Below are 13,625 nucleotides of genomic sequence, written 5' to 3'. Positions count from 1 at the left end.
GTGTATAGGATACTTTGGTCGGCCATTTCGCAAAGTGGCGAGAAATCCCTGGCCAAAATTCAATGCGCTGATGTAAGACTGTCCGCTCAAGGTACGAAGATGCTTAAAAACTTTCAGATGCAGATTCAGAAGTGAGTTTCCCATAATGCATGAGAAAATGTTTAAGGCGGGTCTTGTTCAGAAAGCGGACATTATTTTAGACGACCTTCCCCTCACCCAAACACTAACCTTAAGGTCAATAAAATAGGTCCCTGAGGTTAAGTCACTATTTTAGGGCTAAAGTTATAACAGAAACATGAAACCTACTTATATACTTAATCTGAATTATTATGAAAGTGGTGTCCACTTTCTGAACAAGAGCCGCCAAGGCTACACTCGATGCATTTGCACTACTAAGTGCGCAACAAAGCGCTGCTCATGCCCCTTTTCTTCTGACTTTGGCTGATCTGCCCATGCCATTTCGCAAACTGGCCGGCCAAATCCCGAAATCGAGGAAAAGATCGGACATTGGCCGGTCAATTTACAGCGACAAGCGACATTGGCCATTTCCCAATTTGGCCGGACACTTCACACTTTGGCCAATTTTGGGTTTTGGCTGTAACAACTCTATTACCTGCATTTACATTTATTCGCAATGCAGATGCTTTTAACCAAAGTGACTTAAGAGAGGAGGTCAACATAATCTTGCTTTGTAAAATAGCTTGGATAAAGGCATCTGCTAAATTAATAATAATAATAGTAATAATTGGGTAAACATCAGTTTGGAGGACAGTTAAGGAACAAGTGTAACAGGCCAAGGGTACAAGTTGACTGCCAGAAGTGAAGAGCTCTAAATCAAATAGAATACGAATCCTTTGTTAGTGATAAGAGCTTCTCAAAGCCATTATCTGAAAATGGCCTCCACACTCAATATCAGATTGCATAACTAACAGCATTTCACAAAATAGAAAATTAATGGAATAATCTACCCAAAAAATAAATTTTCTTTTCATATATTACTTACCCTACATAGCCTGCAATGGAGGCCAACAAAATATTTTAATCTCATATTTTCTTGGTGAAAGTACATGAAGATACTGAATGAATGGAACCCGATAGTGACTAAGGTTGGAAAACAGCAAACGATGTGAAAGACGTCCATTGGGGGGGATAAAGAAAAAGAAATTCTCAGCTAATTAGTGCTGCATAATCCACATGTCCATCCGCCATTTCTCTGTGCAAAACAGGTAAATTGCAAGCACTTTTTGCTAAAATTTTAATAATATTTACTTCTGGAAAACTCTGTGTACAAGACAGACAGGAAAGACACTTTCCCATAATTCCATGCTTTTAAATTTATGATACGCTTCTTCCACTCATTTATTGGTCGAGAATCCTGTCTTCAATCAGAATCTTTGTCTTGAGTCCAGGATGTGAAGATGGAGAGTTCACATTACACAACAGGTTAAGTTTGGGATTTTTTCAGGTCAAACTTATTTCTTCACAGACATGGTATTTATGCCCAGAAATCACCTGAATGTTCTGCCATGTGTACATTTTCTAACTTGCTATTAGTTGTCAACGTTTCCACTTCCACTACTTGACTTGATAGTCCGTTTCATATTCAAACAACTACACAAGGATGTTGACGTGTCTGGATTCCAATGGACAGATTTTGTTAAAATGTGGTAGACTTATTCTTTAAGGAAATATGATGGGAATGTCTCAAATCAATTTCAAATTTTTTCAAATGGCCAGAACTTAAGAAACAAAGAAATTTGACAAACAAGAGGAGACCATTCAGTCCATCAAACCGATTTGTTTAGCGAATAGCTAAGCTGTCCCAACATCTCATCCAGATTCTGCTTAACGGATGTCAAGGTTTCTGCTTCAATTTCACGTCTCAGTAGTTTGTTCCAGAGTCCCACAACTCTCTGTATAAAGAAGTGCTTCCTGTCTCCAGTTTTAAATGCACTTCCCCTTCATTTCCACTGATGTCCGAGTACATGATTCACCCTTGAGCTGAAAGAATGCTGCAGATCTACTTTATCAACGCCTTTCAGGATTTCAATTTAGGATTAGGTCCTCATGGAGTCTCCTCTGCTCAGATTAAACAGGTTTAATTCTCTGAGTCTGTCACATGTCCTTAAGTCCCATGATGCACTTGGTTGCTCTCCTCTGCACAGCTTCAAGTGCTGCTAAGTCTTTCCTGTATCATGGTGACCAGAACTGCACACGACACTCCAGATGTGGTCTCATTAGTGCATTATATACTTTGGGCTTAACGTTCCTTCACTTAAATTCAAGAGTTTTTATGATATAACCTAGGGGTGGGCAATGTTGGTCCTGGAGGGCCGCAGCGGTTGCAGGTTTTTGTTCCAACCCGGTTTCTTAATGAACAGTCAATTATTGCTTAAGTGACATTTTGATGCTTCATTTTAGTGGTCTCGCTTGTTAAGGTTCCCCTCCCTTAATTGCTTATTTCAATCTTAAACAGCTGCATTGAGTGCATTAATGGCTCCTTATTAGCAGGAAGATGTAAATGACAAAGCGACCAGTAGTTTTCCATCTAGCTTGTTTCCATGCGTGTTCATCATGCATTATTTGACTTAATAAAACACTTAATAGAAAAATGTGACAGACTAAAAATGATCAGTTTTAGGCTTCAAATCACTTGGATGATACTCTTAGAAAGGAAAAAATCTACAAAATAAGAACTTAATATTAAATATGGTCGGAGATTGGTAATCATTGGTTTCTAATGAAGCAATTGGGTTGGAACAAAAACCTGCAACCACTGTGGTCCTCAAGGACCGACTTTGCCTACCCCTGATATAACCTAACATTTTAGTTACCTTTTTTAATTACTTCTGTGCATTGCTTAGTCAATGAAAATGTTGAGTCAACACATACAGAACTCTCATGTAAGTGCACTGATGAATTTTCTAAATCATCAGACGTAAAACACAGAAACATTCTGTGCGATTTCAATTATAGGTTTGTTTTCCGTTTTCAAATTTACCATGAAAGAGGTTCTTTCAACTTGTCTATTTTGTGTATTTTCTGCTTTTTATTTGTCCAATAGCTAACCCTAACAGCAAAAGAGATCCCTAATACCAGCTGATGAAACATCGGAACATTCACATGCGAGGTAGGGACATTCGGCCTTCTCAGTGGCACACATGAACCTCTGCAAGACCAACTCATGTCGTCTTCTGCTGCCTGAAGTCATACCAGGTCAGTTACATGATCCTCTTAACCATAAAGGTAAAAAATGCAAGTGAAGAACACAAAACACCATTCAGCTTAACTAGAGATGAATAGAAAGGACCTCCATACGCTGTTATGCACGAATATATCGCTCCTGTAAGCGAACTATGATTCTTAGCACAATGAGAGAAGTCGCAAAATCAACGGGAATGTTCAAGCAAATTCTAGATAGAAAAAAAAAAAAAAGATCTAAATCCGTTAAGTAGTTCTCTCATTTACTAACTAAGCACAGTTAAGGTTACACCCTGAGGCAGATGCGCGAGTGAGGAAGACCCCGCGCAGCCCCATGAAACTCTCTGCGATTTGTGCTAATAGATCGGCACCACAAGCGAACTATGAATCATCCAGAATGATCAAGCAAATTATAGGAAAAAAAAAAACCCCATCTAAATCTGTCAAGTAGTCCTCTCGTGAAAAGCAGACAGACATACAAACGGCACCTATGGGCCAAGGGTAACCTACACTCCAAATTTCAAGTCTTAAGTCCTCATGGTTCAGGAGATTTCGTGATGAGTGAGTCAGTGGTATTTGGCTTAATTTTATATATATTTCACCCAATACATTACCTATTTGGCATGGTTTCTAGCAATATGATATAATAAAGTGTACTCAGCCAATATATATGTAACTAGCAAAATGCCCGCGCTTCGCAGCGGAGAAGTAGTGTGTTAAAGAAGTTATGAAAAAGAAAAATCGGTACTCGTGAATCTAAGATGTTTAACAGGCATTCCTGGTATTAAGTTGTGGATTTGCCTGCGAATATTTAGCGGCAGTGTGTCTATGAACGTAATTTAAACTTAAGCTTTACACCTTGCTTTCCTATTGATATGTCTACACAGGCTTGTTCAACTTCAGAGGGTTGTTCCTTTCTTACTGCATCAATAAACAGCTTGTCTTCCTCTTTATCTGAGACATCACACACTGCATGCACGGGTTTACCTTTCCCAGTCCTGCAAAGTCAGTTCACGTGAGCCGCTCGGAGTACATACATCGAAGGTCCTCAGCTGTGCTTGTGTGATCTTGCGATGTTCTCGGCTTTATTTAATGTTAGCTCAGACCCGGCACTTAAAAGTTTCTCTCGCACTTTCGCTGAGTTTGTGCCAAACACTATTCTATCCCTGACCATCTCATCTTCGTTTGCATAAGCACAGTCCTTCACCCGTGAATATTTCGCGGTAGCGTGTCTATTGGATTGCTGCTGACGGACGGCCTTATATGGGCAGGCACTCAATTACGTGGGAGGCGTGATGATGAGGGACGCAACTCCGCCTCACACGGCGAACGAGCTGCAGGCTATGGCCATATATATATATATATATATATGTAAGTAGGTTCCAGTTATGACCGTTATGCGTAGAATTTCGAAATGAAACCTGCCCAACTTTTGTAAGTAAGCTGTTAGGAATGAGCCTGTCAAATTTCAGCCTTCTACCTACACAGGAAGTTGGAGAATTAGTGATGAGTCAGTGAGTGCTTTGCCTTTTATTAGTATATACACACACTGCTCAAAAAAATGAAAGAAACACTTTTTATTGAGAGTACAGCATCAATTCAATGACACATCTGGGCTATTGATCTGTCAGTTCAGTAGCACAGGGGGTTGTTAGTCAGTTTCAGTTGCTTTGGTACACTAGAGGGGCAACAATGAGATGACCCCCAAAACAGGAATGGTTTCACAGGTGGAGGGAGGCTACTGACATTTTTCCCTCCTCATCTGGTTTGTCACTAGTTCTGCATTTGGCTACGGTCAGCAGATTCAACAAAATACAGGGATCAAGGAATCATCATATTCTACTTACAGATTTTTTTTGTGCCCAGATCACAGCGCCAACACCAGTCTTTGGGTCCTCTGAAAAGCAAGAAGACTTGGTGAAAATTGAGGTGACATACAATTCACATCAAGAAATTCTGGAAAGAAACGTATGGGCCAGTGTCGGCAAGCTCTGTCTCAGTTGCAGGCCATGGACCCTTCAAACATTCAGGGTAAAGACACAAACCACACAGCTAAAAGCACCCAAGAATGGCTAAGAACACAACATCCGACTATTCTGAAGTGGCCGTCTAGGAGCTCTGATTTGAATCCTATCAAACGTCTATGGAAGGAAGTGAAACATGCAGTCTAGAGAAGACCCCTTCAAACCTGACATAGCTGGAGCAGTTGGCTCAGGATGAGTGGGCCAAACAAAATGTCAACAGGTGCAGGAGTCTCGTGGAGTGCTCCAGGAATCGATGGTTTGCAGTGATTGCAAAGTCCAAAGGTGGTGCAACAAACTATTATGTTAAGGGTCTCATTATTTCTGTCAATGCCATTTTTATTTGTGTTATTATCTGAAATATTCTGATGACTCAAAAGATGAACACCCAAATGATGGTTATCGGTTTCAAGTTATTTCACTGACAATTATCGGTTCTTCTTTTTTTGGAAGGGTACCAACACATTTGTCCATTTATATATAAGACATCCTGTCTCTAAAAGTTAAAGCGCACGATTAAAGACCTCAGCCATCCTGCACAATCCCATTTTTCCTCCCTTTGTTGTGACAAACAGGACAGGGCCATTTGCACCACTAGATTCAAGGCCAGACATTATCCTTTATCCAAGGCCACAAGACTACTTGGCTGCCTGGCATTGCATTTCATGTATGGCGTCGCATTTATTGTCTATTGTTGTTTTTGTACTACTTTCATTATTCCCTAAAGATACACAGGTAAGGATTTCATTGTAAATCATATATGACGATATATTTCAACATGAACCTGATAAACAGCACCGAACACAAGTTCCAATTTGAAAATGTAACACTCCCTGCTCTAACTTTGATTTAGTAATTATATTGTTCACTAATATTATATGAATAATGATGGCATGATTCTGCTGATCAGATACGTACCAATGAATTACTGCTTTCGCCACAACCAGTTACATAAACAAACTATACAGCTCCCGTCCTAAATTACAGAAGCAAGACAATCGGTAAAAAAAAAGAATATCTCACCAGTTCGATATGCCAAAAGTCTGGCCTGCACCACACAGTGCCGCGCGATGTCCTGAGGTAAACCGTGGCAGTGCTCCGTCTCATCCGACTGGAAGTCTCCACAATAAAATCCATAGTCCCTACAGTTGGGAACACTGGCATCGACTGTAGCCAAAAGCAATATGAGGTCCTTCATTTGTTGCCGTAGGTTTGAGAAATAAGGGTTCTCACAAAAATTTTCCAAACCCATTTTCATCAAGATACGTTTGTGTGTTTCTTCATCAGAAATTAGAAAGATTTTCTCGTAATCCTTCAACCGTTTCTTGCGGTACTCAAAAAAGAACTCATCCAGATTAAAATTAGGCTCCAAGAGTGCCATTTTTTGTAGAAATTCGCACTTCTTGGATGTTTCTTCTACAAACTGGTTCATGTTACAAGCTAATGGTTGGAGCAGAACACCTATATGAGCGCGGCTATTGGAGCGGAGTCTTTCTGCGGCATTGGCATCCAGTTTGGCATCGACACCTGAAGCACCAGTGAGCATCTCGCTCTCTATAAGGCTGATTTCAGGATCTGCTGGCCAGTAAGAAATCCTGTTTATTCCAGCTAAAAAAAAAAGAAGAAGAAAAACAAAATTAAGAAGAGGAAACGCATAACAAACTAACCTAGTGGCCAGCACCATGTCAGCAGGGGAAAGAAACACATTTTCCTTCCTTCTATATCTATTAGGGGGCCAACCCCTCGCCAACTCCCACCCACCGCTGACCTGCGCTACGCACCAGCCACTTCGCATCTCTGCCGCTCGTGTTGTGAAGAGGGGTGCTGAACACATCCCAAGGAGACACGATCGCTCCTCCGAAACCCCCTCTTAAACAGTGATACAATGGGGAACAAATACAGTTTTTTTTTTTTTTTACCTCCGCTTTGCTCGATCAGCTGCTGGCTTGCTGCAGTGCCACGTGATCTGCAGAAGCACTACTTTTCCCTGATGGCAACACGAACTAGACGATCTACAACTCTCCGACTTAAACTTTAAATCCAAACAATATATACTCAGCAAAAAAAGAAACGTCCTCTGACTTTCAACTGTTTTTACTTTCAGTAAACTTAATGTGTAAATATTTGTATGAACACTAAAAGAGTCAACACCATAAGACATAAACTAAAAATGGTTCACAATGTGTCCCTGAATGAAGGGAGGCTCAAAATCAAAAGTACCAGTCAGTATCTGGTGTGGCCACCAGCTGCTTGAAGTACTGCAGTGTATCTCCTCCTCATGGACTGGACCAGATTTGTCAGTTCTTGCTGTGAGATGTTACCCCGCTCTTCCACCAAGGCACCTGCAAGTTCCTGGACATTTCTGGGGGGAATGGCCCTAGCCATCGATCCAAATGGATCCCGCTCCAGGGTACAGGCCTCGGTGTAACGCTCATTCCTTCGACGATAAACACGAATCCGTCCATCACCCTGGTGAGACAAAACCGTGACTCATCAGTGAAGAGCACTTTTTGCCACTCCTGTCTGGTCCAGCGAAGGTGGGTTTGTGCCCATAGGCGGCGTTGTTGCTGGTGATGTCTGGTAAGGACCTGCCTTACAACAGGCCTACAAGCCCTCAGTCCAGCCTCTCTCAGCCTATTGCGGACAGTCTGAACACTGATGGAGGGATTGTGTGTTCCTGGTGTGACTCGGGCAGTTGTTGTGGCCATCCTGTACCTGTCACGCAGGTGTGATCTTCGGATGTACCGATCCTGTGCAGGTGTTGTTACACGTGGTCTTCCACTGCGAGGATGATCAGCTGTCCTTCCTGTCTCCCTGTAGCACTGTCTTAGGCGTCTCACAGTGCGGACATGGCAATTTATTGCCCTAGCCACTGTGTTGAAATACACAGTCCTGAAAAAGGGACGTTTCTTTTTTTGCTGAGTATATTTGATCTCTTTTCGCTGTTCCGTTATTTCACCGAGTAATATTTTCTGTTTGTTTTCGCTGCGATCTTTACTGTCATTTGTTGGAGACTTTCGAATTTTTGTACTTCCATTATATCTAACCTGCTATGCATGTGTATCGTGCCAACATTTTTGAATTCTTTACGATGTTCTACTTTGTCATCTACTCGATGTCTCGCAGGACGTGAAAGTGTCTCTTTGAGAAAGTCTCGTCCCAAGATTTTTTTATATAATGGAGGGATATCTGTATACTAGGGGGCTTTGCTCGCCAACTCCTGGGCCGGTGCTACACGCTAGCCTCTTTGCAGTTCTGCTGCACGCATATGGGGATGCGGATGTACAATTTAAACAGATTGTTATTTTCATGGGAATTGTTACATATGCATAAAAGACCTATTTTACATTACAGCAAGTAATTAACCATATTAAAAAATTGTAAAAAGTAATAATTGGAAAGTAAATTATGTTTCATGTTGCGTTAAGAGTTATTCCTTGAGGAATACAATTTCATTCTGTTTGCCTTTGAAATTAACACACAAATACTTTTTAAACTTACACTTTTACTGTAAAACATCAATAAAAACAATTGAATTAAATTTTCATCAATGTAGAATTGACAACGCAACGTATAACTGCCCGTGAGTGAATTTTGTTTCTCTCTCTATATTAAATAAAACAACTTTTTCGAATGTTTGGCTCTGAGATTGGTGTCTTTGCAAAAGCTATTCTAACGGGAAACCATTAACGTTTTAATACGAATGCCGTGTCAAGATCTCCTTTGTTGTCTAATGTTATCCTCTGATGATGTACTACATTACCTTTCTAGGATACATCCTTCTTTCAACAGTAATTCGGCTGGTGGAACACCGGATAGTGTTAACGGTTGTAGATATTCTTTGCGATATTGTAAGCTGATGTTTTCACGTTCCGCACGATCACCACCAACTGTTTCAGTGTAGTCTATCGATATGCATTTAACCAATTTGCCGTGTAACCGATCTATATTTTTGGTGTTAACTCGTTTGACTTCATCATTTCTCGATGCTAGGATTACCCGTGTACTCATTTTTTCTGTTGGTAACCCTTCGTGATGAATTTCATCAATAAGATTTGGACATAATACGTCTTCTTTAATTGGGAACTTAAAGAGAGTGAAACGTAAAAATTTATAAGAGCTGAGAGAGCAGGAACTGTGTCTGTCAAAAGCATTCACACGAATGAGAGGTGAGAGGACTGTGTGCGTGGTTGAATATAGTTGAGAGGAGGGCGCGAAAGTCTCGTGGGACTTGAAAAAATCTCTTAAAAAAAATTCTTGTATCATCACAGCATTTTTTTATATAATAGAGAGAGATATCTATATGCGCATATTTGCATCTGGGAAACCACCCTGGGGCTCATTTAATAACTGTTGTACTATGAGCCAGAGGGTGGCGCTGTTGCCTAATGCCTTCTAGCTTTTACCCTCTGCAGAAAGGATGATTGACAGCCCCTCTGTCTCTGAGGTCACTTCGTTTTTGCCCACCTGAATGTGCCCCTTCTAGTGTGCAGATGTCACAGACAGCTCCAGTGTCATCTTGGGGGTGTCTGGAGAAGGTTAGCATCTGAACAAGACAAACTGTTTATTTTTCAAACTTGTTTTTTGTTCTTTTGTCCATATAATATATGGGAATCACCACGGTGCCCCAACTCTTTTTGACTACTCTTGTGTCTTGAAGATTTTGTATACAGTCCATGCGTAAGATCAAGAGAAAGTAGCAACATGGCGAGTGAAGGACAGTTGGTAATCAATCACCTCCCCAAGGTTATGTACAGACCTGGCGGGTGTCAATAATAATAAGCCTAACTGAACAGAGATTGGGTGTTAAATACACAGACGATCTGGCATAACAAGATGGTCCATTTTTGCCATGATGAGATGGACATTGTACTTCTTCATCCAGGTTCCAATATCAGTGACAGACATGCAGAGATTCAGCTGGGGAGTGACAGGTACAGCTGCACATCATCAGCATAGCACTGATATGAAAAACACCATGTGATACGATGGTGAGGTCTTGTGAAGAGGAGTACAGACAGACTCCTCTGTGCACTGCCTTCATCTCTTTGTATAACTGAATTAGCCAAAGTCTTGGGGGTGAGATGATGGGACTTCAGGGTTCACTGCAACAAAATGCTATGAAGTGGCAAGAAGTTATCAGTTAATTTCTGTACACCACACTAACTGATACATGTTCAGAACCAGGACGCGAGATAACACATATGGCTGGTGACATCCCACTTGCCAAACTACAGTCACTTCACATAGCATTTACAACCTGGTTTGCAGTGATATGCACACCTTCTGAAACATACATTTTGAATTATCGTCATAATATTGAATCAACTTTGAAATAAATCCACCTGGAACATCTACAGAATACGGCAGAACATGCAAGGTCCATTTCACGAGATCACCCTTCCTAGGTTACCCTTGCTATCAAACAAAGCACTTATGGCAAACCACAGGCCGGACAACTTACCGTTTACCACCATCTTCAGACATGTGGAACATGGCCTTCTGGAGAAATAAAGATCACAGCCCTTTAAGAGAGACCCATGTTTGATGACAGCAATTTGGCCAGCATGGAGCTCCGAGCTGGAGCAATGCAGCCCAGTAACTTTCATATTCTGCACCACAGCAAGACCAGTTCGTCGAAACTATAAAACAAAGAAAAAAGAAAAGGTGATATTAATTAAATAAGACCATACTGGAAACAAGATGGTCAACATAATGAAAATCCCTCACTCAATCAGCATTAATTTGGCGTCCTGTGAATTGTTGTAATTTCAGGAAGATGATAATTAATGAACCGATTGATTATTCAACCTCTTTTCCTACACTGGCACAATGCAAAATTTAGGTAGAAGTAAATCACCACTAACAAATGACTCTCACAATAATTTATACTTTATATACAATAGTATGGCGGCACTGTGGTGCAGTGGGTAGCGCTGCTGCCTCGCAGTTAGGAGACCCGGGTTCACTTCCTGCGTGGAGTTTGCATGTTATCCCCGTGTCGGCGTGGTTTTCCACCGGGTACTCCAGTTTCCTCCCACAGCCCAAAGACATGCAGGTTAAGTGCATTGGCAATTCTAAATTGTCCCTAGTGTGTGTGTGTGTGTGTGTGTGTGTGCCCTGCGGTGGGCTGGCGCCCTGCCCGGGGTTTTGTTTCCTGCCTTGTGCTGGCTGAGATTGGCTCCAACAGAGACCCCGTGACCCTGTAGCTAGGATATAGCGGGTTGGATAATGGATGGATGGATGGATGGAATGGCATACGGAGGCTAGATGCCCGGGGCAAACTCCTAGATTGTATGCCCCCTAAGGTGAGGTGCTGTCAAAGTGAATGGTAAAGAAGGTATATGAATACGATATTAAATAAGAAATAAACACTTTATTCAAATTAAATATCATTTACCGACTATACTCGTGTTTAAGTTCTAACCCGGCCATAGGGAATGCACAAACCAGTGTGTTTCTTTGTGCTGGTCCCAAGCCCGGATAAATGGGGAGGGTTACGTCAGGAAGGGCATCTGGTGTAAAATATGTGGACAACGATACAAATTTCCATACCGGATCTGTCGAGCCCCGGGTTAGCAACGACCGCCACCAGTACTATTAGCCAACAGGGTGCTGGCGGAGATTGGGCTACTGTTGGCTGAAGAAGAAGGAGAAGAAAAGGTGGGGGGGAGACGTGTCCGGAGGAAGGAGCAGAAGAGGAAAGTAAAGAGAGTGGAACTGAGGGTAGGAACTTTGAATGTTGGCAGTATGACTGGTAAGGGGAGAGAGTTAGCAGATATGATGGAGAGAAGGAAAGTTGATATATTGTGTATGCAAGAGACTAAATGGAAGGGGAGTGAGGCCAGGTGGATCAGAGGGGGATACAAATTGCTCTATCATGGTGTAGGTGGGAGGAGAAATGGGGTAGGGGTTATTCTGAAGGAACAGTATGTCACGAGGTGAAAAGACTGTCAGAAAGAGTGAGGACTATAAAGCTGGAAATTGAAGATGTGATGATGAATGTTGTTAGTGCATATGCCCCACAAGGTGAGTGTTCAATGGATGAGAAAGAAGATTTCTGGAGTGAGTTGGATGAAGTGATGAACAATGTACCCAAAGGACAGAAAGTGGTGATTGGAGCAGATTTCAATGGACATGTTGGTGAAGGGAACAGAGGAGATGAGGAGGTGATGGATAGTTACGGTGCCAAGGAGAGGAATGAAGATGGTCACATGATAGTGGATTTGGCAAAAAGGATCGACATGGCTGTGGTGAATATGTATTTTAAGAAGAGGGAGGAACACAGGGTGATATACAAGAGTGGAGGAAGATGCACACGGGTAGATTATACCCTTTGCAGAAGAGTCAATCTGAAGGAGATTGAAGACTGCAAAGTGGTGGCAGGGGAAAGTGTAGTTAGTCAGCATAAGATGGTGATCTGTGGGATGATGTTGGAGATCAAGAGGAGGAGGAGAGTGAGGGCAGAGCCAAGGATCAAATGGTGGAAGTTGAAAAAGGAAGACTGCAAGGTTGAGTTTAGGGAGGAGGTGAGATGCTCACTGGGTGGCAGTGTAGAATTACCAGACAGCTGGGCAACTACAGCAGAAGTAGTAAGGGTGACAGCAAGAAGGGTGCTTGGTGTGACATCTGGACAGAGGATGGAGGAAAAGGAAATCTGGTGGTGGAATGAAGAAATACAAGAGAGTATACAGAGGAAGAGAATGGTGAAGAAGAAGTGGAAAAAATCAGAGAGATGTAGAAAGTAGACAAGAGTACAAGGAGATAATGCACAAGGTGAAGAGACAGGTGGCAAAGGCTAAAGAAAAGGTGTATGATGAGTTGTATGACAGGTTGGACACCAAGGAGGGAGAAAAGGACCGACGGGCTAGAGAGCTGGGAAAGATGTGCAGCAGGTTAGGGTGATAAAGGATAAAGACAGAAACGTACTCAAGAGAGGAGAGTGTGTTGAGCAGATGGAAAGAGTACTTTGAGAGGCTGATGAATGAAGAAAACAAGAGAGAGAAGTTAGATGATGTGGAAATAGTGAATCAGAAAGTACAATGGATTAGCAAGGAAATAGTAAGGACAGCTATGAAGAGGATGAAGAATGGAAAGCCGTTGGTCCAGATGACATACCTGTGGAAACATGGAAGTGTTTAGGAGGGATGGCAGTGGAGTTTTTAACCAGATTATTTAATGGAATCTTGGAAAGTGAGAGGATGCCTGAGGAGTGGAGAAGAAGTGTACTGGTGCCGATATTTAAGAATAAGGGGGATGTTCAGGACTGCAGTAACTACAGGGGGATAAAATTGATAAGCCATAGCATGAAGTTATGGGAAAGAGTAGTGTAGCTCAGTTAGGAGGGAGGTGACGAATAGTGAAAAGCAGTATGGTTTAATGCCAAGAAAGAGCACCACAGGT

General features: G+C 41.9%; 1 protein-coding gene and 1 pseudogene across 1 annotated transcript in view; both read right to left on the bottom strand.

The window, feature by feature from the left end:
* The window catches only part of LOC120524051, a 658,450-nt pseudogene that overhangs the window by 99,869 nt on the left and 544,956 nt on the right, over positions 1–13,625 (bottom strand).
* cdadc1 (cytidine and dCMP deaminase domain containing 1) overlaps positions 1–13,625 on the bottom strand; it is a 71,253-nt gene that overhangs the window by 33,254 nt on the left and 24,374 nt on the right. Inside the window, exons 3-5 of the mRNA XM_039746516.1 lie at positions 10,687–10,864; positions 6,246–6,830; positions 5,049–5,098 (exon numbers count right to left, since the gene is read on the bottom strand). Coding sequence (XP_039602450.1) covers positions 5,049–5,098; positions 6,246–6,830; positions 10,687–10,864 — 813 coding nt within the window. The remainder of the gene's footprint in view (positions 1–5,048; positions 5,099–6,245; positions 6,831–10,686; positions 10,865–13,625) is intronic.

Source organism: Polypterus senegalus, chromosome 2, assembly GCF_016835505.1.
Source record: "Polypterus senegalus isolate Bchr_013 chromosome 2, ASM1683550v1, whole genome shotgun sequence".
Classification (NCBI taxonomy): domain Eukaryota; kingdom Metazoa; phylum Chordata; class Cladistia; order Polypteriformes; family Polypteridae; genus Polypterus; species Polypterus senegalus.
This window is presented reverse-complemented; position numbering and strand designations above follow the sequence as displayed.